The sequence below is a fragment of the Rattus rattus genome, chromosome 1 (genome assembly GCF_011064425.1).
Source record: "Rattus rattus isolate New Zealand chromosome 1, Rrattus_CSIRO_v1, whole genome shotgun sequence".
Lineage (NCBI taxonomy): Eukaryota > Metazoa > Chordata > Mammalia > Rodentia > Muridae > Rattus > Rattus rattus.
This window is the reverse complement of record NC_046154.1, coordinates 205,756,765-205,779,726: the sequence shown is the minus strand read 5'-3', so window position 1 is coordinate 205,779,726 and position 22,962 is coordinate 205,756,765. Positions and strand designations below refer to the sequence as shown.

Below are 22,962 nucleotides of genomic sequence, written 5' to 3'. Positions count from 1 at the left end.
GGTCTACACAGAGAGTTCCAGGTCAACCAGGACTAACATGGAGAAACCGTGTCTCAAAATCAATCAATCAACCATCCAATCAGGGGCTGGAGAGATGACTCAGTGATTCAGAGCACCTACTCCTCTTCCAGAGGTCCTGAGTTCAATTCCCAGCACCCACATGAGGGCCCACGGTCTTTCATAACTCCACTTGTAGGGGCTCTGACCTTCCCCTCTCACCTCTTCAGACACCAGAAATTCAGGTGGTACACACACACACGCAAGACACTCCTACATATTAAATAAATGCATATTAAAATTAATTTTATAAAAATTACATATATATTTCAAAACAGGGGCCTCTGTGTAGCCCTGGCTGTCCTGGAACTCACTCTATAGACCAGACAGACTCAGAGATCTGCCTGCCTCTGCCTCTGGAGTGCTAGGGTTAAAGGCGTGTGCCATCACTGCCTGGAAATAAAACTTTCAAGTAAATACAGGAGAAATCGGATATACGGTTTGTGCTTGTCACTGTAGCAATGGAGAGGCTGAGGCCCAGTTGGCTGTGAGTCTGAGGTCAGCCTGGGTCAGCTTCTGAGTGAATTCCGGGTTAGCCTGGACTAAAGTGTAACAGCCTGTCGCCAAAACACAAAAGTATCCCTTCCCACAGATTTCAGAAGGCTGCAGAGGGGTCTTGAAACCAAAAGGCTCTGAAGTTGTCCAGCTGTGCAAGGTGAGTCACGTGATGCGTGTAGAGCTCTTTCTCTGTGGTTACTGACCTGCCCTGGCTGTGGGTCCCTTGTAAGTTTCATGGATGTAACTTGTCAGTCATACGGAGTGGCAGGTTTGTTCCTTTTCTGTTCCCATCCTAATAATTACTACTTGCACTTGTAAGGTTTCAAACATGTCCCCCTCTTCATCTTAATCTTAATTGTTTTTTTAAAAAACACACTTACCTTGCAGACCCAAGAAGGTGGTTTAAAATAGCTCTGAGATCTGTTTGAAGAAAGACCTCTTCCCTGCCCTGCCACACTTTTGCTTCTTTCTCAGGTGGAAAACTGACATAGCAGCCCTCTTCCTGTGTCCAGTCACCATGGTAACACAAATTCAAAGAGACAGGGTCCTCCCCCATCAGGCACCTTAAGGGATCTCTATGGTGTGCCCTTCTGTTTCTTTGAGCTCATTCAGCTCCTTGTGCTTTGGGAATCGGAACCTGTCAAATTTCCTAAAGTTCCCCAATGCAATCATTCCGACTCCGAGGAGTGCCATGTGCCAAGATTACCAGCAGAGGGCGCGAAAAGCCTTAGAGAGAGAGAGACGTGGAGGTGGCAACTGTGTCCAGAATTTGGAGATGGAGAACGGAGTTTCTCCAGAGAAGTACTCTAGACAGAGGCCACTTCAGTGATCTGTGAACACAAATCTTGCACTCAGAACTCCAGCCCGTGTTCTTCTTTCATGTTTCATAGGTCGCGCACCACACCAAAAAAAAAACAAAAACAAAAACAAAAACAAAAACAAAAACAAAACAAGCAAACAAAAAAAACCTTTCTACCACAGTCAACCCAACTTCTTTCGCCCAAACCCCAACTCTACAAATCCTACACGTTCCATCCAAAGAGTGAGACTGGCCTCCAGACCACAACATGGAGAATGCTCAATTATGACCAATGAAAGCCGACGGCCAGACCTTCAAAGTTAACTTTCTGGGTAAGCTTTCCTCCTCCCTCTCCCGCCGCGCAATATTTTCCTCAATGTTTTCAGAGCCTCTTCGAGGACAGCCGATCCAGGGATCCGCTCCGGGATTTACTGTCCACCAAGAGCAGCGTGTTCGGGCGGGGGGGGGGTAGTAGGCAGTATAGGGTCCCTCAAGGGAGGGGGAGGATCCTGGGGGTCCTGGGGGTGCCATAAGCCCGGCACCCCCTCTCTAGCTTCTACCCACCCCAGCTCATCTTCTAGAAACAGCCCGAAGGAAGGATATACAAGGGAAGTGAGCAGGAAGAGCGGCGGCGTGCGGGTGGCAAGAGCGAGAAAAAGTTTTTGCAAAGGGGAAAAAAAGTTTGCGCTTCTCGCGGGTGGTCCCGGCTCGCGGCCCGGCGGGCTGGGCCGGCGGGAGGGCTGGGGGCCAGGTTGGGGGGGTGGGGTGGCACTGAAGCTGCGCTGCAGTGGCCCTGTGACCCCCCTCCCCGCCACACGCCTCCCCCCGACAGCCCAGTTTCCAGCCCTGGACCACGCATCCCGAGCCCTGCGCCCCGACAGAGGTGAGAGGGGGGCAGGCGGGAGACCACCTGGGAGCGATGGGGGAGGGAGCTGAGGAGATGCTCTGACGCCTAGGGACTCACCCTATCCCAGAAGGAGACCTGGGGCGCAGAGGCAATATGGGATGGGAGAGTTTGGGGCGAGCTATTAAGTAGTTTTGGTGTTTTCTTGTTTTGCTTTAAATTTGTGCCTCCTTTTCTCTGCACCTCCTTCCTTCTGACAGTCTGTGTCTGTCTCAGGTCTCTTTGTCCGCGCCTTTCCCACATATTAGAAATCTCTCCCTTTCTTGAGGTTGGGATGAAGAGGCAGTTGGGACGGCCAGAGGCTGGAGGTCTGCGTGGTAGAGGGAACTCCAGGTGCGTCTCTGAGCGCCGTTGGAAGACGTCAGTATTTCTAAGTCGGGACCCACCGCAAAAGAAGGGAGCGCTCAGTGTGGTGGGAACAGGAGTGTGCCAGGCAACAAAACCCCTGAGGGCCGGGCTGGGATTGGACTCCTGACCTGTGGCTGTGACAGATGTGCACATGGGGTTTGGGGGCAAAGGAGTGGGTTTGGACTCTGAAGGAGGCTGGGTGGGTTTCCTAACATGCAGTGTAGGCGGTAGAAAAATCCCTAGGAATTCTGGACTTCCGAGTCCCAAGGACTGTGGCAGGGCCCTGGGGAAGAGCAAGAGCTGGGGAGACCTTGCTTTGACCCTCTGACCTCAGGACCACCGGGGCAGCTGAAGCCAGGCGCCAGGAGACCCCTACTGGGGCAGAGCGGGACCACTGGCCACTGCCAGCTTGTGTATCCCGGTTGGCCCCCCGCCCAAGCGGGAGCTGGGGACCGAGGCCCCTCCTCTGGCTCAGACCACCCTGCCTGCCCTTGCTCCCCGCTCTGAATCCTCTTTCAGGCCCCATGACCCTGAAACAATCAACCCAGGACAGTTAGCTTTGAGAACAGCATCAAGGGAAGGACACTCCGTAGAGACCGAGGGTTTGGGGCATCTGGAGAACCGGAGACTTTATGGTATAGGTCTTTCTTTCCAGTACGCGGAGAAAGTTGAGCAGTTTTCTGGGAGAAAAGTTCGTGAACGCGGGTGATTTTTCCCTAGGGGGCGGGGTTCAGAGGGACCCCCCTCCATTATCTCCCTGGGCATCCCCGCCGGACAGACGTCTCCGACTCGCTCTTGACGTCACTAGGGGGTTCCCGGGGGTCTATAGGGGTTAACCCTTAGGAAGCCGGCGGAGATACCCAGGATATCCAAGGTGTCCTCTCCCAGCGCACCTTATTTACACAGACACTTCTTTCTCTTAGTTTCTGGCTTCTCTTTCCCACTCCACTATGGGGACCCCATTTCCAATAGTGGCCCCCCCCGGCGCCACTGCCTGCTTTCAGGATGCGCTGAGAGAGGGAAGAATGTTCCACCCTTCACCCCCCCCCCCCGCTTTTCTGGGCTCCCCAGGCGGGCGGGGAAGCTGAGCTGTCTGCAGCCAGAGCCTGCGGCGGCGACTTGGGTGGGCCGAGAAGGCACGGGGGCGGGGAAGGCGGGACCGGGAGAAGGGGGTGGGGCGGACTCCAGGGAGTTGGGGAGAAGGGGTTCGTGGAGGACTCTAGAAAATAGACACCGAAGATGATTCGGGTCTCTGGCAGGCTAATTCTCTTGCTCTCATACCGCCCAGAAAACCTTTACTGAAACTGGAAAAGTTAGCGATGTCTTTAGTAGTATGAAGGGGGGAGGCGTGAGTGTAGACGGTGGCTCGCGTGGGCGAAGGGGGCTGTCGCCCCGTTTTCATACTGTCTCTTGGGGCGGTCGGGCAATGGGACAGGGAGATAAGACTGACAACTTTGAGGGAACATCTAGTGTCTGGGGGTCCTTTGCAAGTCCTCCCCTTCCTTTGAATGAGTCACAGAGGAGAGAGGCGGGAGACGTGCCCCCTCATCCAGCTGCCAGCCAGCTGTGCCCCCCACCCCCAACATTAGTGCCAATGCCGAGCTGGGAGGTCTTGGATGCGGGATCCGGGTCTCGGCTGAAAAAGGAGGAGTTAGCAAAGGCTACAGCACTTAGGTTGGGTCGTAGGGTCCGGGTTCCGTTCCCCATTTTACCCCGCCCTCACCCTAAATCCCAGCATCCCGGGATCACCCACCGCGCCGGCCGGCCCGCTCCCGGCGGTTCTCCACCCCCCCCGCCCCACCCCACCCTCCGCTCCCGGAAGACCGAAAAACCTGGAGTGGAGTGAAAACTTGTTGAGGAGGAAACGTGGACCTCGCACCAGCTCCTCCTTCTCTTCCTCCCTCCTTGCCTCCCCCCCCCCCCCGCCTAATAGAGGACTTAGTTTTCCCATTCTCATTAAGCCTTTCCTGACGATCCCTTTCCAGTTCTTTCCAAAACCAAGAGGAATAGTTAGACCCAGATTCAGGCCGCCTCAGAATGACTTTAGCTCCCATCCTTTTTACTCAACAGACTGGGAGACGCTCGGCTCTGAAGCCTTATTCCCTCCCACACACAGTTCTCTGTCTGAGAGGACCCATGGTTTGTGTTCTCTTCTGGCCCCACCAGTCAATGTGGACTGAAGCGAGGTCTCCCTCTACTGGACACTGGAGAGATTGCATTGAGCTCTTGGGCATGAGCCGGCAGCCCTGGGCATGAAGTCAGACCTTCCGTGTGTGTGTGTGTGTGTGTGTGTGTGTGTGTGTGTGTGTGTGTGTGTGTGTGTGTGTGTGTGTGTGTGTGTGTGTGTGTGTGTGTGTGTGTGTGTGTGTGTGTGTGTGTGTGTGTGTGTGTTGTGTACACACCTCAGAGCTGGTCCATGTGTGTGTGTGTGTGTGTGTGTGTGTGTGTTACACACCTCAGAGCTGGTCCATGGCCAGAACAAGAAACGGTAGAGAGAAAAGAAAAAAGAAAAGCAAGTAGAGAGCTCATGGCACTAAAATCACCTACGACTTAGGTTGGATCGTTTATTCCCTAACATTCCCGTGTACGCACAGAGACTGAGGAGCTCCTATCCAAGACCCCCCAAGAGACCTCCATGACTGACCGTCTGCTTCTGCCCACTCTTTGGGATGTTTCTTCTTAGAGAAAGACGTTATTGATTTCCATGACCAGTCTCTGAGATGGGGGTCAGAGGCACAAGGGACATGCCAGCCTGTGATTTGTGCCTGAATTTGTTATTTAGCTTCTGTTTCTCTCCATCTTTGTAACTGGTGGGTCTACGTTCCTTTCTGCAGGGCCCCTCATCCTTCGCTGAGACACCATGTTCAATCCAATGACTTCACCACAAGTCAATAGCTATGGTGAGCCATGCTGTCTCCGACCCCTCCCCAGCCAAGGGGTCCCCAGCATGGGAACAGAAGGTAAAAACATTTACCAGTCCCTGAGCCTTGAGGACTTGGCAGATGTCTCGCCCAGCTCCAGGATCCCTCCCACCCCATCCCTACCGCATGCTAGTTTTCTGTCTACAGGAGGATTTTGTGACCCATGCTATGTATGTTTGGAGTCTGGGGTCATATCTTATGTAGGGTCTCAAGATAAGCCCTGTATCCCCCCATTCAAATGCCTGGCTACAGCTGTCTCTCTTTTCTAGGACTTTCTGGTCTGCCCTTTTGCCACCAAGCCAATTTTATGTCAGGGTCCCAGGGTTATGGGTCTGCCAGAGAGACCAGCAGCTGCACTGAGGGTGAGAACCCAGATAACCCTCCCTACTTCTGCCCCTCTGGGACTTCCTGTGCAGGAGAAGGTGGGGAATCGAGGGCCAAACTCGAGGGAAGAGACATCCAGAGACAAGGGGATGGGAGAATGATCAAGAGTTTCTAGACGCAGCAAGGCAAAAGCAGTGTGGTTTTTGAGTGAGGCCCCACCTACCAAGTGCAGGGATACATGTACCTTTATAGTATTTTTCCCCCTCGTTTTAATGTTATATTTTAACACTGTGTGTGTCTGCATTTGTGTATGTACATGTCCTGGTGCCCTCCCTGAGGCCAAGGGTGTAGGACCATCCCTGGAGATGCGGTTATAGGTGACTGCGAACCGCCCGATGTGGGTGCCAGAAATCATAGTCAGATCCTTTGGAAGAACAGCAAGTGCTCTTAACCACAGAGCCATCTCTCCAGCCCCCTTTACTATATCTTAACTCCTGTCTCCTGCCCTAGGGTCACTCTTCCCTCCTCCTCGGAGTTCAGTCAAACTGACTAAGAAGCGGGCTCTTTCCATCTCGCCTCTCTCTGACGCCAGCCTCGACCTGCAAACCGTAATCCGTACCTCACCCAGCTCCCTCGTGGCTTTCATCAACTCTCGTTGTACATCTCCAGGCGGTTCCTACGGCCATCTCTCCATTGGCACCATGAGGTGCTGGCAGCCTCAAATTAAGAGGCCCCTAAGAGGGGTTGGGGATTTAGCTCAGTGGTAGAGCGCTTGCCTAGGAAGCTCAAGGCCCTGGGTTCGGTCCCCAGCTCCGAAAAAAAAGAACCAAAAAAAAAAAAAAAAAGAGGCCCCTAAGATATGTACTGAAACCCATTAGAAGACTCAGACCCTTTAAACCCCCAGCCCAACTCTAGTCCTTCCCCTCCCAAAGCATTGGAACCCTCTTCAGGACCTCCCTGGGGCTTCTTCAACCAAGCCTTCCAGAATCCTGCGGAACAGAGGGAGGGCTCCTGGTGACTGATTCTCTCAACTAACAGCTCCTCTTCACCTAGCCCTTCTTTAGGATTCCCACCTCAGATGAGTCACCAGAAGGGAACTTCACCTCCCTATGGAGTCCAGCCCTGTGTTCCACATGATTCTACTCAGGGTTCAATGATGCTTCACCCCCAGTCCCGAGGACCACGTGCAACCTGCCAGGTGGGGCCCTCCACGTTGTCTTCTCCAGCTCAGGATAAGTGGGTAGGAGACTAAGCAGGGGGCAGGTGAAGGACACAGCAGATATAAAAGCGTTTGGTACTAGGAACCTGGATTCGGACTCTCCCACAGGAGAGCACCTCTCTGTTCATCCCACTCACCAGTACAGGCTTGAAGAGAGTCCTCACACTCACAGGATCCTGCTATTTGGGTGGGGGTCTGTAGGGCAGGAAGACCTGACATGCTTTCCCTTCTTACTATTCCACCCTCAATACCCTCACCTCTTCCCTTGGGGAAGCTGAAGTCAGAGCTGGACATCATGGTTGGCAAGTGCCCAGAGGAACCTTTGGAAGGGGACATGTCTAGCCCCAACTCCACGAGCACACAGGTAAGGGAAGGGTGGGGCTTTCCCCCGGGGACCCAAGTGAAACAAAACTTGCCACACAAATGACCCTAAGGATTGTCTCTCTTGCCCTAGGATCACCTGCTGGGGATGCTGGATGGACGGGAGGACCTGGAGAGAGAGGAGAAACCTGAGCCTGAGTCTGTGTATGAGACAGACTGCCGCTGGGATGGTTGCAGCCAGGAGTTCGATTCCCAAGAACAGCTGGTGCACGTGAGCCCCAGGGGGTAACAGGCAGTTGGTGGGAACCTGAAGGAGACTAAATGGAGCTTTGAGATCTAGTGAAGGGCAGGAGGTTCAAGGGTACTAAGGTCAGAGATCGCATGCTTGGTCCTGCAGACTGAAGCCCAGAGAGTCTGCTCTAGAAGGCTAGAAGACCTGAGGTGTGGGCGAACTGTGTTCCCCACCCCTATTCCCCCAAGAGGAGGAGCTGAGGACGATGAGTACAGGGCTGGAAGGAGTACGTTCAAGGTCTGGGTGGTGTCTGGGACCTTGGAAAGCCTCTTCGTCTTCCTCTTCAGCACATCAACAGTGAGCACATCCACGGGGAGCGGAAGGAGTTCGTGTGCCACTGGGGAGGCTGCTCCAGGGAGCTGAGGCCCTTCAAGGCCCAGTACATGCTGGTGGTGCACATGCGCAGACACACGGGCGAGAAGCCACACAAGTGCACGGTAAGGCACCCATCCCTCCCTATACTTGGTGCCAAGTCAAGACAGGGTCCTAGTTGGCGTGCCTTCAAAGTCCCTTCCTTCATAAGCAAATGTTAAATCTTGCTGAAGACCGTATGGATAGAAAGATGAACACGCTGATGTATATAAAATGCTATGTTGCTCTTACTCTTCGTTCTTCCCTGCTCTTCCCCTCTTCCCTGTCCCTTCTCTCCCCATCGCCCTACCCCCACCCCACCCCGCTTCCCTCCAGTGCTCATGGCTGGCCTTTCCTCTTCTCTGCTCTTCTTCTCTCATTAAACCTCTCCATGTGGGAAAAAATAAAATAAAATGCTATGTTACATTTTATGGGGGCGGGGGCTTGCTTTCCAAGGTGTGTACGTGGAGGTCAGAGAATCACTTGCAGGACTTAGCTATCTCCTTGCACCGTGTAGGTCCTAGGGATCAAACGCAGGCTGTCAGGCTTGGCCCTAGCACTTGTGAAGCTAAGGCAGGAAGATCAAGAGTTTGAAGCTAGGTCTCAAAACAAAAACAGTGGTTAAGAGCATTGTCTTCTCTTCCAGAGGTCCTGAGTTCAATTCCCAGCAGCAACTCCATGGTAGCTCATGACCCTGTGGTCTGATGCCCTCTTCTGGCATGTAGATGACGATGCAGATAGAGTACTCGTAGACAAAAAACAATCGAATCTTTAAAAACAAAACAAATAACCAAACAGACACAAAACAAGACAGGCCTGGTGGCACACACCCTGAATCTCAGTACTTAGGAGGCAAAGGCCAGTCTGCTCTACATGATGAGGTCCAGGCTAGCCATGGTGGGTGACACAGTGAGACCGGATCTCATAAGTAAATAAGCAACAAAACAAAATAAAATTTTGGATCAAAAAGCATATTTTCCCTTTGATATGGATTTACTTATTTATTTATTTGGTTTTCAAGACAGGGTCTCTCCATGTAGCCCTGGCTGTCCTGGAACTTGCTGTGTAGAACAAGGAGGCTTTGAACTCAAGAGAACTGTCTGTCTCTGCCTCCCAAGCACTGGGATCAAAGGCGTGCACCACCACTGCCCAGCCCCCTTTAATTTTAAAAGAAATGAAAGCATGTGCCGGGCACTGTGCTGCACATCTTTAATCCCAGCACTTGGAAAGCAGAGGCAAGCATATCTCTGTGAGTTTGAGGCTAACCTGGTCTACCTAGTGAGTTCAAGGCTAGCAAAACTACACAGTGAGACCCTGTCTCACAAAATAATAGGGGCTAGAGAGTTGGCTCAGTGACTAAGAGCACTGACTGCTCTTTCAGAGAGGGTCCTGAGTTCAATTCCCAGCAACCACATGGTGGCTCACAACCATCTGTAATGGGATCCAATGCCCTTTTCTGGTGTGTCTAAAGACAGCTACAGCGTAGTCACATACACAAAATAATAATAATAATAATAATAATAATAATAATAATAATAATAATACTTTTGAATCACTTAGTGCTCTTGTTACTTCATTGCCTAGTGGATAGGTCCTGCACTAATGACAGACACTCGTGTAAGCCTGGCCCCCAGATGACCCCACTCTTGGACCATCTAATCTCTGTGCAGGGCGACCTGCTCCAAGATGCTCACTACTTTCACAGCCGTCCCTCACCCTGTGCTGTTTCCAGTTTTTTCTGCTTTTAGCTCCTGTCTGTCCTTGTGCCCTAATCCTGGGATTCTCCAAAGTCCCCATCCATTTATATTCCCTGGTTTAAATCCTTAACCCTCCATGCCCTGTCTGAGAACATCCTTGGCCCCTTCACATCCCACAGTTTGAAGGCTGTCGGAAGTCCTATTCACGCCTCGAAAACCTGAAGACGCACCTTCGGTCGCACACGGGAGAGAAGCCTTATATGTGTGAGCAGGAAGGCTGCAGCAAGGCCTTCAGCAACGCCAGTGACCGTGCCAAGCACCAGAATAGGACCCACTCCAATGAGGTGAGCGCTCAAACTGAGATATACTCCCCGACCCCCAGGGACATGAGAGCTACTGCCTAAGTATCCCCCATAAAGAGCCCCTTTAACCCAGGGCTCTCTCCACAGAGGTAAGAAACCAGTTCCCACTTGCCACACTAACCAGCAAAAGAGTCAGTCTAAAGTAGACCCCGACCCCTTCAGCTTCTGAATTTAGGTGGCCTCACAGCCTTGAGGGTCACTTCTATTTGTTTTCCTAAGCCTCCTATAAGCCTCTCGGGATTTCCTCCACCTGAGGCCCCCCCCACTTACTTCCTAGGATGCTGTGTGTCCGCCCTCACTAGTCTCAGAGCTCCCACGCCCTTACTTCCTGGGATTGTGTGTCCCCCTCACTCACCTGCCTCGGAGCTTTCTTTCCCCCGTTCTGTTTGGGTTCATCTGCTTTGGTCCATTGGCCTTCCAGCTTGGCTCTCTATTCAACAGAAGCCATATGTGTGCAAACTCCCCGGCTGCACCAAGCGCTACACAGATCCCAGCTCGCTCCGCAAACATGTCAAGACTGTGCACGGTCCGGATGCCCACGTGACCAAACGGCATCGAGGGGATGGCCCCTTACCACGGGCACAGCCCCTCTCCACAGTGGAGCCCAAGCGAGAAAGGGAAGGAGGATCCGGCAGGGAAGAGAGCAGACTGACTGTGCCAGAGGGCACCATGGTGAGCCAGCCATTGGAAGCCTTTGCTCTGCTCTGCTGTCGTCTCTCTAGCCCTTCCCTAGAAGCGAAGCATCTATCTCCTCCTGTACACATCAGTCTTCTGTGGCCACCCCAACCTGCCTGCCTCCAGTTTCAGTGTTGCTCCGTGGGTGACTCCAAATCTGAAGCTGTTATAATCATCAGTTGATTAATTGGTCCAACATATTGTCGGGGAGGTGCTTCTGGGGATACAAACCAGGCAAATGCTCTACACTAAGTAAATCTTCAGGCCCCTATGGACTTGCTCTCAGATAACAATTTGTAGTTCCAAGCCTTTGGCGTGCACATTTTGTGTACTTAAAAAAATATTGGGGTTGGGGATTTAGCTCAGTGGTAGAGCGCTTGCCTAGGAAGCGCAAGGCCCTGGGTTCGGTCCCCAGCTCCGAAAAAAAGAACCATATATATATATATATATATATTTTTTATTTATTTATTTTAAGTATGCGAGTACTGTCTCTGTCTTCAGACACACCAGAAGAGGGCATTACAGATGGTTGTGAGCCACCCTGTGGTTGCTGGGAATTGAACTCAGGTGCTCTTAACTGCTGAGGCGTCTCTCCAGCCCCCCTATTTTGTGTATTTTTTTTAAAAGATGTATTTATGTATTTATTGTATGTGAGTACACTGTCACTGTCTTCAGACACCCCAGAAGAGGACATTGGATCCCATTACAGATGGTTGTGAGCCACCATGTGGTTGCTGGGGATTGAAGAGCAAACCACTAAGCTATCTCTCCAGCCCCCTATTTTGTGTATTCTTAACAAGAGGAAACAGGCAAGGAGAAATTTGTCAGGCTTGTAGGACTACTCAGGAATGGAGCCTCTATGCTCCAGTGGGGTCATCTTAGTTCCTTCTAGTTTACCCTAACCTCTTGCCCTCACCCCCACGCCCACGCCTGTTCTCAGCAATCACTGGGCTTCAGCCATTCACCAAGAGAGAATTCTTGGGGGCGCTTGCCACCCTCTCTGTTCTCATTCTCCTCACAGCCTCAGCAGAGCCCTGGAGCACAATCCTCCTGCAGCAGTGACCACTCCCCAGCAGGCAGCGCGGCCAACACGGACAGCGGCGTGGAGATGGCCGGCAACGCAGGGGGCAGCACTGAGGACTTGTCCAGCTTGGATGAAGGACCTTGCGTTGCGGCTACCGGACTCTCCACCCTTCGCCGCCTAGAGAACCTCAGGCTGGATCAGCTGCATCAGCTCCGGCCAATAGGGTCTCGGGGTCTCAAACTGCCCAGCTTAACCCACGCTGGTGAGACCCGGATGTGGGAGGTGTTGCTGCACTGAGCTGAGGCTGATAGGAGGTTGCCATTTGAGCACGAGTGCTCTGCTGCATATACAACCCCATGCCAGAAGAGGGCATCAGTTTCCTTTATAGATGGTTGTGAGCCACCATAGGGTTGCTGGGAATTGAACTCAGGACCTCTGGAAGAGCAGCCAGCGGTCTTAACCCCTGAGCCATCTCTCCAGCCCCCACGTTAGCATCTTTTTTAATTGGTTGAAAAGCACCCTCCTTTCTTGAAGACATTTTTCCTTCCACCAATCAGAAAACCGTGATATATAGCTAGGTGTGGCTATATGCACACCGGTAGCAGGATAGCGTGTTTAATACATCTGTGATAAGTTCTCCCTCTGAGTGTGAGGCGATGCATAAACAATGACGGCTTAGAATCTCTGCTGAAGCAGAAGCAGAGAGTATGTGTGGGGGAAGGAGGAGACAGACATCATAGCTAGGGCGAAGGTTCCATGCCCCAGGCTAGTCAGAGGAAAAGGCAGGGTAAGAATCAACGGGCTCCCAACCACTTGCCTTTTCTCCTTCTCATTTGCAGGCGCACCTGTGTCTCGACGTCTGGGCCCACCGGTCTCCCTTGACCGCCGCAGCAGCAGCTCCAGCAGCATTAGCTCCGCGTACACAGTCAGCCGCCGGTCCTCGCTGGCATCCCCGTTCCCGCCGGGATCCCCACCAGAGAACGGGGCGTCGTCACTACCTGGCCTCACACCTGCCCAGCACTACATGCTCCGGGCAAGATATGCTTCAGCCAGGGGGAGTGGCACCCCACCCACTGCAGCACACAGCCTGGATCGGATCGGGGGTCTTCCTGCACCTCCTTGGAGAAGCCGAGCTGAGTACCCAGGATACAACCCCAATGCAGGGGTCACGAGGAGGGCCAGTGACCCAGCCCGGGCTGCTGACCACCCGGCTCCAGCTAGAGTCCAACGGTTCAAGAGCTTGGGGTGTGTACACACGCCCCCTAGTGTGGCAACAGGACGGAACTTCGATCCCCACCTCCCTACCTCTGTCTATTCGCCACAGCCCCCCAGCATCACCGAAAATGTTGCTATGGATACTAGAGGGCTACAGGGGGAGCTAGAGGTTGGAACTTCCATGATGGGCAATGATCTGAACCCATACATGGACTTTTCTTCTGCTGACACTCTGGGATATGGGGGGCCTGAGAGGATGGCGGCTGAGTCTTATGGATCTAAGGGTCCAGGTTCTCTGCCTCTTGGGCCTGGTCCACCAACCAACTATGGCCCTGGCCACTGTGCCCAGCAGGTCTCCTATCCTGATCCCACCCCAGAAACATGGGGTGAGTTTCCTTCCCATGCTGGGGTGTACCCTGGCACTAAGGCTCTAGGTACAGCCTATAGCCAGTGTCCTCGACTTGAGCATTATGGACAAGTGCAAGTAAAACCAGAACAAGGGTGCCCAGTGGGGTCTGACTCCACCGGGTTGGCACCCTGCCTCAATGCCCACCCCAGTGAAGGGTCCCCAGACCCACAGCCTCTGTTTTCACATCACTCCCAGCTCCCTCCACCCCAGTATCCCCAGTCAGGTCCCTACCCTCAGCCTCCCCATGACTGTCTTTCGTTAGAATCCAGGCCTGGCCTCAATTTCAACCCCTCCTCTCATTCCACAGGACAGCTCAAAGCTCAGCTCCTGTGTAATTACGTTCAGTCGCAGCAGGAATTGTTGTGGGAGGGCAGAAGCCGGGGAGGGATCCCCAACCAGGAACTTCCATATCAGAGCCCCAAGTTTCTGGGAGGTTCCCAAGTTAGTCAGAGCCCCGCCAAGGTCCCAGCAGCAGCAGCAGCTACGTATGGATCTGGCTTTGCATCACCTGCTTTGGCCAATCACAAATCAGTCTCCTATCCTGCCCCTTCACCGTGCCATGAAACTTTCACCATGGGAGTAAACAGGCCTCCCCATAGGCCAGCAGCACCACCCCGGCTTCTGCCCCCGCTACCCCCTTGCTATGGGCCCCTCAAGGTGGGAGATGCCAACCCCAGCTGTGGGCATCCTGAAGTGGGCAGGTTAGGAGCAGGCCCTGCCTTGTACCCTCCCCCTGAAGGGCAGGTGTGTAACCCTCTGGACTCTCTTGACCTGGACAACACTCAGCTGGACTTTGTGGCTATCCTAGATGAAGCTCAAGGGCTGAGCCCTCCTCCTTCCCACGAGCAAGGGGACAGCTCTAAAAACACCCCACCTCCCTCCGGGCCCCCCAACATGGCAGTCGGTAACATGAGTGTCTTACTGGGGTCTCTGCCTGGAGAGACGCAGTTCCTCAACTCTAGTGCCTAAAAGGATAAGGAACCCCAACTGGACCACGTCTCCTAAATGGCTACACGCGGTGCCCAGGGATGGGAGGTTTGGGTTGGGGGCTGTATTTAGTCTATGTATGTTCCAGGAAAAAAAAAAAAACTTTAATGATGACACAGTTTCCTGACAATAAAGGAACGCTGAGAACAAGCGTCGTGCGTCACGTCGGGGAGAGCGGAAGTAAGCTCGGACACCTTCCTCTTCGGCAACCCCTCTCAGCCAAGAGCTCAAGTGAGACTCGGGCGGTGGGAAATGGAGAGTCCTTTGGAGGACATTTACAGGTTATCTTCAGAACAGAAAACCTGCGAGTCCCCTCCAAAGGCTAGCTGACAAATCACAGGTAGGGCCTTCCTCCTCCCTCCTCTCCAGAGTCAGGTGAAGAGGCTAGCAAAGTTGTTGAGCATCAGCTGGATCAGCTGCCCAGGGTAGACCACGTGGGCCGCCATATCGGAAGCCTCCTGCTCAGGTCGAAACAGCGTCGGTCCAAACACAATTCCCAGGTTGTGGGCAGTCATTCGGTTCTTATCCGAGTGTGCGATCACTCTGAGGACAAAGCCGAGGGAAGGGGACATAGGCAATAACTACCCACGACAGACCAAGACAGCCAGCCCCATTAGGTTTGAGCAGATCAGAGGTCACTCCGGAATCCTTCCACATGCTGGCCTAACCAAGAACAGATCTAACAGGGAGCAAAGATGGGCCTGTAGAGAAACCTTCAGAATACAGTCTGGAGGCACAAGCGGGGTCGAAGTGCCTGTGTCTCAGCTGCAGGGACAGCCCCTAGCTCTGCTCACAATGTGGGAGGTGCACACTCAAAGGTAATCCAAGTACAACTCAGCTAAGGAAGCCACCCCTGGCCCTCGGGAGACTAAGGCCAGGGAAGGAATCCTCTTACTTCTCCCAGAGACCCCTCCTCTTATCCTATTATCAATTCCTTCGTTTGGCTGAGCTAGCCAAAGGCCTGGACACATGTTAGTGTCTCCCTGTCTCCACCCTCCCTGGTCAGGGTCCCCAGTGAACACCCGCTCCATCCTCACCAGCACGAACAAGGTTGCTGAGTCTCCCTGACCTGCACAGATGTTCCAGGACGTACTGCAGAGTGTCATGGTTGGGCCTCGGCAACGAGTCTATTAATTTCTGTATTTTAGAGAGGCACTGCTCTGGCTCAGAAAGTTCTAGAGAGGGCAAGGACAGGGAGTGAGGTTAGGGAAAGGGCTACAACCGGGTGGGTAAATCCACTCTTTCCTGTGTCCTTGGATGGTATCATTTGTCTGGCTCGCTCTCTCTGGTACAAGAGATCCAACTGAAGGCCCTACACGTGGTAAGCTCACCTTACTGCAGCCCTCCACTCTCCCATGAAGCCCAATGGCAACCCTCAGAAGTCTTATTCAACTCAGCCCTCTATTCACAGATATTCCCACCCTCCGAAAACAACTGGAGTTCGCAAATAAATTATTGTCCATTCCTGTAGTAAAGACAGAAGGGACCCCCTGTTCTATTCTTTACCGCGTGCTTGCCTATATGAGTAGTATTATCTGAAGCTCTCAACCCTTACCAAGGGCATCCCGAAAATGAGGCAGCAACAACGCAGGCACCAGAGGCTGTGGCAGCTCCCGGAAAAAAAGCTTCAAAGCTCCAGTGATCACGTGAATATCATCCCATTCAGCACTGTCTAAATCTAATTTTCCTTCTAGAAGGAAAAAGAGGTTCCTTGGGTTGAAGGCTCAGAAGAGTCAGAGAATTCCAGATTCAAAGGCCAGGAATTCTGGAGAAATATGGTCAAAGCAGGTCACAAGAATGTGGATGGTCTATAGTAGGGCAATAAATAAAGGAGGGTGTGGGGACAGCAGGACATGGGGTAGGGGCAGGGCATGGGGTACAACGTTGGTTTTCTGACAGTCTGGGGGCTTTCCATGTAAGTACCTTGTCCTGGCTGTTCTGGGAACATGTATCTCCCATCGGAGGTCACTGCCCGTTCTGAAACATTCGTGAGAGACCAGTAGCTTAGGCATGCAGTCCCAACTCCCTCACTCAGAACCACTCTTGGTTCTGAGGTATCGGGATCGGGGTTCTTAGATCCACTTACTTCCTCCCAAGTTGTCTCACCTCTGTCTACCAGGAAGCGGAGTTTCTGGACCACTGCCAGGTTCCCACTCACCCGGTAAATGCCATCCACATCTAGACCTAGGAGACAGGGATGAGATCTCCAACTCTAAAGTGTGTGTGTGAGTGGTTTGAGGGAGAGGGGTCAGGAGGAAGGCAGAGGTGGGGGGGCATGGGAAACTGGGGCTCAAAAGGAGAGATTTCAGGGGGGGTGTCTTTGGAAAAATAACCTTTTTTATCCACAGCCTCAACACAAAGCCGGACAAAGCTGGGCACGGTATCCCCTTCCCGTTGGCACAGCGACTCCAACTGGCAGCCAAAAACCTGGTCTGCAGAGGAAGGGAGTGGGGTAAGGAATTGGTGGCTACCTGGGGGCAAGGAGGGCCTCCTTCTGACCAAAAACAATGAGGTATGGGAAAAGCAGGGACAGACGCAAACTGGAATCTATCTAGCGCTGGAAATTCTATTTTGAGCCTCACTAGAGTTTTGGTTAATGCTAAGATTAGGAATATAAAAGATCCTGAAAACAGATTTATTAGGTTAGGCATGGTCCTCCTACCTGTAATCCCTACAACACTTAGGAGGCTGAGACAGGAGGATTGCCCAACTTTGAGTAAAGCCTGGTATAAATACTGAAAGCCAATAATAAAATCCGAAACCCAAAATCTACACAAAATAAAGACACTAGGGCAGGTGGGGATTTGGCTCAGTGGTAGAGCGCTTGCCTAGCAAGCGCAAGGCCCTGGGTTCGGTTCCCAGCTCCGAAAAAAAGAATAAAAAAATAAAAAAATAAATAAATAAAGACACTAGGAAAGCCAGTACGAAGAGCAGTGAAGAGCAGCTCCCCAGCGGGCCCAGCCCACCCTACCTCGGAACAGGCCTCGCTCCTGCAGGCTCTGTAAGGTTGGTCTCTTGGCGATTAGCCGCTTTAACTTGTTCCGCACGCGGTTCTTCTGGTCAGTGCCCTCTGCACACCGACCTGCAAAGCCCAGGACAGTGAGCTGGAGGGGAAGACCAATTCTCTGCATCCCAGCCGGGCCCAGCTCCGGCCCTCTACGTACTGGAAGTTCTGCGGCTGCCAAGCCTCATCAGGGACTTGGACACGGGTTCCGACTCCAATTCGTCATCCTCACCACCGCTCAACTCCGCCAGCTCAGCGGGTCCGGAGCCAGACAGACGCAGCTCCAGGGGGTTCTCCCGATCCTAGACCCGGGCGGCCGGGGTGAGAGGTTGGACTGGAGAACATCTGCACCCCAACCTCGGTACCAGAGCTCCCTCCACATTCCAGCACGAGTCAAGGGCAGGGCTCCACCGGGAGACTGCCTCGTCCGATATCCATAGCCCATCCCTTTGTGCCTCCTAGCTCTCTTGGGGGTCCCCCCTTCCCGGGTCTCGCCTCCCGGGTGCCATCCGGGGTCTGCACCCTTCTAACCAGCCGCTCGATGACCGCCCGCAGCGCGCGGTGCCAGGCTCTCAGCTCGGTCTCCTCATCCGACTGCAGCAGGAACTCATGGCCGGGGACCGTGCGGATCTGGGGGTGGAGGGTGGGGGAGTCGGGCGGGGGGAAGGCTTGCGTTATTGAGGAGAGCCCAAATCCCTGCGAGGACGAGCGCCCTCGGATCACCCTGTCTTTGGGGACGCCTGGAAGGCACTCACGTGCAGGACGTTCCGGCGGCTGGACAGCTGGCGCCCGCTGGCCAGGGCCGCCCCGCGCAGGTCCACGCTACTTTCTGGTCTGCTCCCAGCCGGCGCCTGGCAATTAGAAGAGAAACTGAGGCTAAGAGTTTGTTTCCTCACCGCTTCCCTCTCCGGGGAGGTGAGCTGCTTCCTCTTTCCTGTACCATCCTCTCCATTTCCTTCCTCACCGCCCCCGCCCAGGTCGGCTTGAGGCAAACCAGTAACCCCAAATCCTTGCAGCTCCCCCTGGCCGATACTCACCCAGCCTTGGGAGGGTGCAGACTGCGGTGGCCGCTCTCGGTAGAACACAAGGCTGTTACCAGTTAACACTACCCAAGCAGGGCCCCAGCTCTTCCTGTGGGGGAGGAGAGGGAGGAGTAGAGGTAGTTAAAAGGTCATTTTAGAATTTCACCTGGAGTGTCTGAGCACTCATCACGGCTCTCTACCCTGTGAAATCCACCAGCCCAGACTCCTGGTATAGTCTGAGTTCTCACCTGAGTTTGCGCCCTCCTTGAGCAATCTTGGTCATGTTGAGCAGGCCTGACCTTTCCTCCTGGGAAGGGTATGGGGTACTGTCTGTAAGCCACCCTGTGCCACCCACCGAAGCCAGTGTTTCCAAGGGATCTACCAGAAGTGGGGACCGTTAAAGTTTGGGGCGGGGGAGACTGAGAAGCACAAGCACCCAGGAAGGAAATGTCTCAGAGGAGCAGGTGTTGCAGGGCTATGCAGACAGGATCTTAGCATTCAGAGGCAGGAGAGCTCACGTGTGGACAGGGCCTCAAGGCTCCGGGTTGTTCTGAGACATCAGGCCATGGGATGCTTTGGCTGAGGCTTGGTAAATCCTGAGGATGGGAAATTGAAACAGGGAGACAAACCTTCTGTTTGGAGGTCCTAGGACGTATGAGGAATAGGGAAAGGTCATAATAAGTTAACTTTTTAACGGTGACTGAGAAGAGGGAGGGTTCTAACCTGTGCATCCAGCCATTCCTGATGTTGCAGAGGATTGCTGTCCCTGATCAAAGCCTCTGTGTGCTCCATGGAGCCAGATTTCTGAGTTTAGGGGAAAACAAAGCAACATCTGGATGGTACCTCAACACTTCTCAACACTTCTCACAATTTTCTCTTTCTTCTGACATTCTGAGAGCCCCAGAGAGAAGGGGGTGGGGTGGGGGAGAAGATGGAGGGGAAACAGGAGGGGAGGGAGGTACAGGAGTGGGGGGGTGGGGATTAGGGGATGGGGACACAGGAGCGCCATCCCCAGGTCAGGTCCAGGTGCTACTGGTGTTGTTAGGGCAGAAGTTTGTGTCTTGTCAGCTCTAGAAATCTAAGCTCTGTTAATTGTCCCCAGTAATCAATCGAAGAGGCAATGCTAAAGGACAGAGAAAAGTGTGTGGGGTTGGAGAGATGGCTCTGTTGGTTAAGAGCACTGGCTGTCTTCTGGGGCAGAAGGGAGCGGGGGAGGGGTGGGAAGTGGGGGGGGGTGCTGGCTGGATTTTCAGCATCCACATTAGGGCTAAAGTTTGCTGTAACTCCAGTTCCAGGAGGTCTGACACCCTCTTCTGGCCTCTGAGGGCAATGTATGCTTGTGTTGATAAAAGCAGACATGCAGGTAAAACACCTATACATATAAAATGTGGCCACAGTGAGGAGCAGATCAGTCATCTAAATAGATCCAATGATCCCCAATTCTGCTTTTGGGGTCCTAACATGAGGTTTAGGTTTGAACAGAGGGCAAGAGGTAATCATAAAGCCAGGCATGGTGGCACACACCTTCAAATCTCAGCACTTTGGAGGCAGAGGCAGGCGGATCTCAGTGAGTTCAAGGCCAGCCTGGTCTACATAGTGAGTTTCAGGGCAGTCAGAACTATGAGCTACATAGTGAGAACCTGTCTCCAAAATAAAAGATGGTAATTAAGCAGTCCTAGTTAGGGTATGGATGGATGGCCTTTTCTCATCTTTGTCCCACTCCCTGTCTGCTGCAGGAAGCTCTGACGAGGTATCAGAACTGTGTGAACTCTCTTTCTGGGAGCCAAGTTCCTTTTAGGGCTGGCATCAGGACCCCAGCCTTGTACTTCCCCAGCACAAGACTCTTGGGGGTAATTTTAATTCCCTGGGATCTCGATGACCTGAAAGTTGAAGGAAGAGACACTCACTGCCTTTCTCTTTAGAATTCGGTTGGGAGCTGCTCCTAGGCGCCCAGCCTTGTGTGGGGCATGAGAGGGATGAAAGGTCTTTGGGACAGGAACCCTGGACCTCGGAGAAGGCCCACCAGATTAGTACACCGGAGCTGGGACCCTGTCTGCTTCTAACCAGGAAGGGGGAGGTACTTATTCTGCCCCTGTCCCTCCCAATCTCTCTCCCATTTACTCACGGTCAGCTCTGGGCCAGAGGGCCCCTGGTACACGGGTAGAAACCCCAGTCCCCGGCTGCTTTTTAAAAATTCTTCCCCTCACAGTCTTTGCTCCTCTCCTCACTTCCTGTTGCCAACTTCCCTCCTCCCCCACGCAACCCCGCCCCAGAGCTGCAGGAAAGGGGAACAGGTTTTTGGGGGTGGGAAGGAGAGAGTGACCCTTCCTCACACCATTTCGAGTAAAAGAGGACACCAAGAAATGAGAGACCACGATAGAGCGGGGGAGGTATGAGAGGAGGGACTTGTGAGACACCGGAGAGAGAGAGAGAGAGAGAGAAGGAGAGAGAGAGAGAGAGAGAGAGAGAGAGAGAGAGAGAGAGAGGCTTAGAAGGCTGAGGCAGGACAACTCCTGGAGTTTGAGGTTTGGGTCAGCCAGGCCTACGTTGGAGAAAGACCCCTGGCTCAAAGTACAACTGACCAAAAAAAAAAAAAAAAAAAAAAAAAAAGGAGGGGGAGGGGCTGAACAAGGCATGCAGTTTTAGAAGGAACTCGGTGGTGTCCTGACTTGAAGACAGGACATAGGACAAACCTTGCCCTGGGCTAGGAGTCAGAACTGCAGAAAAGCAGTCTGCTGACGTTCCTTCTGTTAGGCCGGACACCCTATACCCTCAGGGGCTGTGTAACTTGGCGGTTCTCTCTCATCCCCCTTCTTTGCTTATGGCCACTCTTCCTGTCCTGCAGGATATTCTCCTGCTTGTGTTCATCTTATTTACTCTGCCCCCTTCTCCCCTCCTCTCAGTTCTTTAAGGGTGGGGTGTTGTCAGTGTCCCCCCTCTCCCACCTTCGGTACTTAAGGGAGGGAGGCTGTCTGTCCTGTTCACCACTTCACACAGAACAGGGCCGGCTGTAATGCAGGCTGTAGTGCAGGAGGCCTGCCTATCACACTCTGAGCCATGCTCTGAGGAAGCTCTGTAACTCACCACAGCAGCAGCACTGGCTTCTGCCCTCCAACCGTCCTGAGAGAGAAACCTTTCTTGGGGCCCTTCCTTGAAGGGTTTCAGAGAGCAGAGCTTCACATTGGCCATGCTGACACTTCTGCACATTTTGTGGGAACAGTGAGGAGACTGCCCAGGAACAACCTGGTGTTCCTGAGATAGGTAGAGATCCTCCAGGGAGCCACGGTACAGCCTTGTTCCTGGAAAGAGAGATGTGGAGGAGTGGCAGGTGAGGACAGATATCACCTTGGCTGAATTGTCAAGGAATGTGGGGCAAGGCTGCCGGGAAATGACATGAATCCTAGATAGCTTGGAGCTAAGAGGGTAAAGGGGACATGTGGGTGAGAGCTAGGCTTATTAAGGGAAAAGCAAGGGGAGTCGGCAGAAGCTGAGGAGGAGAGTAACAGTCTCAAGCTGGGGGAGAGAGAAGGGGGAAGACTTACTTACCGGGAGTCCAGAGGGAGCTGTTGTGGGTACTGCCTGCTGGGTCGTGGCAGGAGACTGATTCTTCTGTCACATATGCAGCTGGAACAAAGATGGGCCGAGAGCTGAGGGGCGCTCCCAGGCGCCTTGCCAACCACCAGTCTGAGTTGGTCTTTCGAAGCAGTAGGAACCTGTCACCTTCGGCCAGAGACACCTGCCGGCCATCTGCCCCTGTATAAGCAAAGGGATAAAGGGCACAGAGCTCCGGCCCCTGAGAAGGGCTTTGTAGACTCAGTCCTAGATTTTTCCAAATACTTGGCCACCACTGGCCTGAGAACATGGTGGTTGGCACTGTCACCTATAGGAAAAGGGGGTGCTGAAGTTCCAGAAGCAAATAGGAGTGAGTGACTCTGTATAGAGGGACATGGCTCTGAGAGTGAGCTTTTGTGTGTTAAGAGCACTGTGTGTGTGTGTGTGTGTGTGTGTGTGTGTGTGTGTGTGTGTGTGTGTGTGTGTATGCAGGACCCTTGGAGTGAGAAGAAGGGTAGGAGAGAGGTTTGGGGGCCCAGGACTTCTGTGTGACGTGTCTGAGGAGGAAGTATATAAACAAGGTGAGAGAGGATGTGGTCAACAGCCTACATAGCTAGCAAGGCAGGGAATCCGAGAAGATGACCTAGCTTGGTAATTTTCCTTTAGACACCTTGAGGTTACGTGACGTTCCAGGGTCAGAAAGACCTGGTCTGTGATGCTGGTAGGAGCCCTGAGCTAGACACAGGAAGACCATGAAGAGGAGGAGGAGGAACCAGGCCAAGAGAAACAGGCAAAAGTACAGGTGATAATGGTGGAGAAAAGGTTATGTCACAACCCTTTATTAAGCTTGCACAGACCTCAGCGTTCCGGTGACCAACTGCCCCACACTTAATGCTTCATGTTTCCTGTGCAGACCCACAACCGGAAAAACTAAGAACGAATGAGAAGAAAAGAGAAAGAGGGGTTCCTGTCACCTCAGCT

The 22,962-nt window shown here is 53.1% G+C and overlaps 2 protein-coding genes across 4 annotated transcripts; one reads left to right on the top strand and one right to left on the bottom strand.

The window, feature by feature from the left end:
• Positions 1 to 2,155: 2,155 nt before the first annotated feature.
• Positions 2,156 to 14,554, top strand: Gli1 (GLI family zinc finger 1). 2 transcript variants are annotated; one of them, XM_032913806.1, is made up of 13 exons: positions 2,156 to 2,237; positions 2,475 to 2,591; positions 5,441 to 5,566; positions 5,797 to 5,889; positions 6,362 to 6,557; positions 6,905 to 7,049; positions 7,345 to 7,434; positions 7,525 to 7,662; positions 7,971 to 8,120; positions 9,911 to 10,075; positions 10,535 to 10,765; positions 11,790 to 12,054; positions 12,632 to 14,554. In XM_032913806.1, exons 3-13 carry the CDS (start codon positions 5,467 to 5,469, stop codon positions 14,383 to 14,385), a joined length of 3,327 nt encoding a protein of 1,108 aa, XP_032769697.1. In that variant the 5' UTR covers positions 2,156 to 2,237; positions 2,475 to 2,591; positions 5,441 to 5,466; the 3' UTR covers positions 14,386 to 14,554. The 2 variants fall into 2 exon arrangements, with proteins under 2 accessions (XP_032769697.1, XP_032769703.1); XM_032913812.1 differs by lacking the exon at positions 2,475 to 2,591 and having other exon boundaries at positions 2,164 to 2,237.
• Positions 14,446 to 22,456, bottom strand: Arhgap9 (Rho GTPase activating protein 9). Of its 2 annotated transcripts, none has more exons than XM_032913831.1 (16): positions 21,976 to 22,456; positions 21,514 to 21,728; positions 19,153 to 19,233; positions 18,948 to 19,025; positions 18,678 to 18,736; positions 18,445 to 18,538; positions 18,163 to 18,258; positions 17,939 to 18,037; positions 17,568 to 17,709; positions 17,375 to 17,485; positions 16,737 to 16,835; positions 16,510 to 16,587; positions 16,327 to 16,380; positions 15,959 to 16,093; positions 15,473 to 15,578; positions 14,446 to 14,946 (listed from the first exon to the last, which is right to left on the bottom strand). In XM_032913831.1, exons 1-16 carry the CDS (start codon positions 22,289 to 22,291, stop codon positions 14,775 to 14,777), a joined length of 1,935 nt encoding a protein of 644 aa, XP_032769722.1. In that variant the 5' UTR covers positions 22,292 to 22,456; the 3' UTR covers positions 14,446 to 14,774. The 2 variants fall into 2 exon arrangements, with proteins under 2 accessions (XP_032769722.1, XP_032769715.1); XM_032913824.1 differs by having other exon boundaries at positions 18,678 to 18,771; positions 18,944 to 19,025; positions 21,523 to 21,728.
• Positions 22,457 to 22,962: the final 506 nt, after the last annotated feature.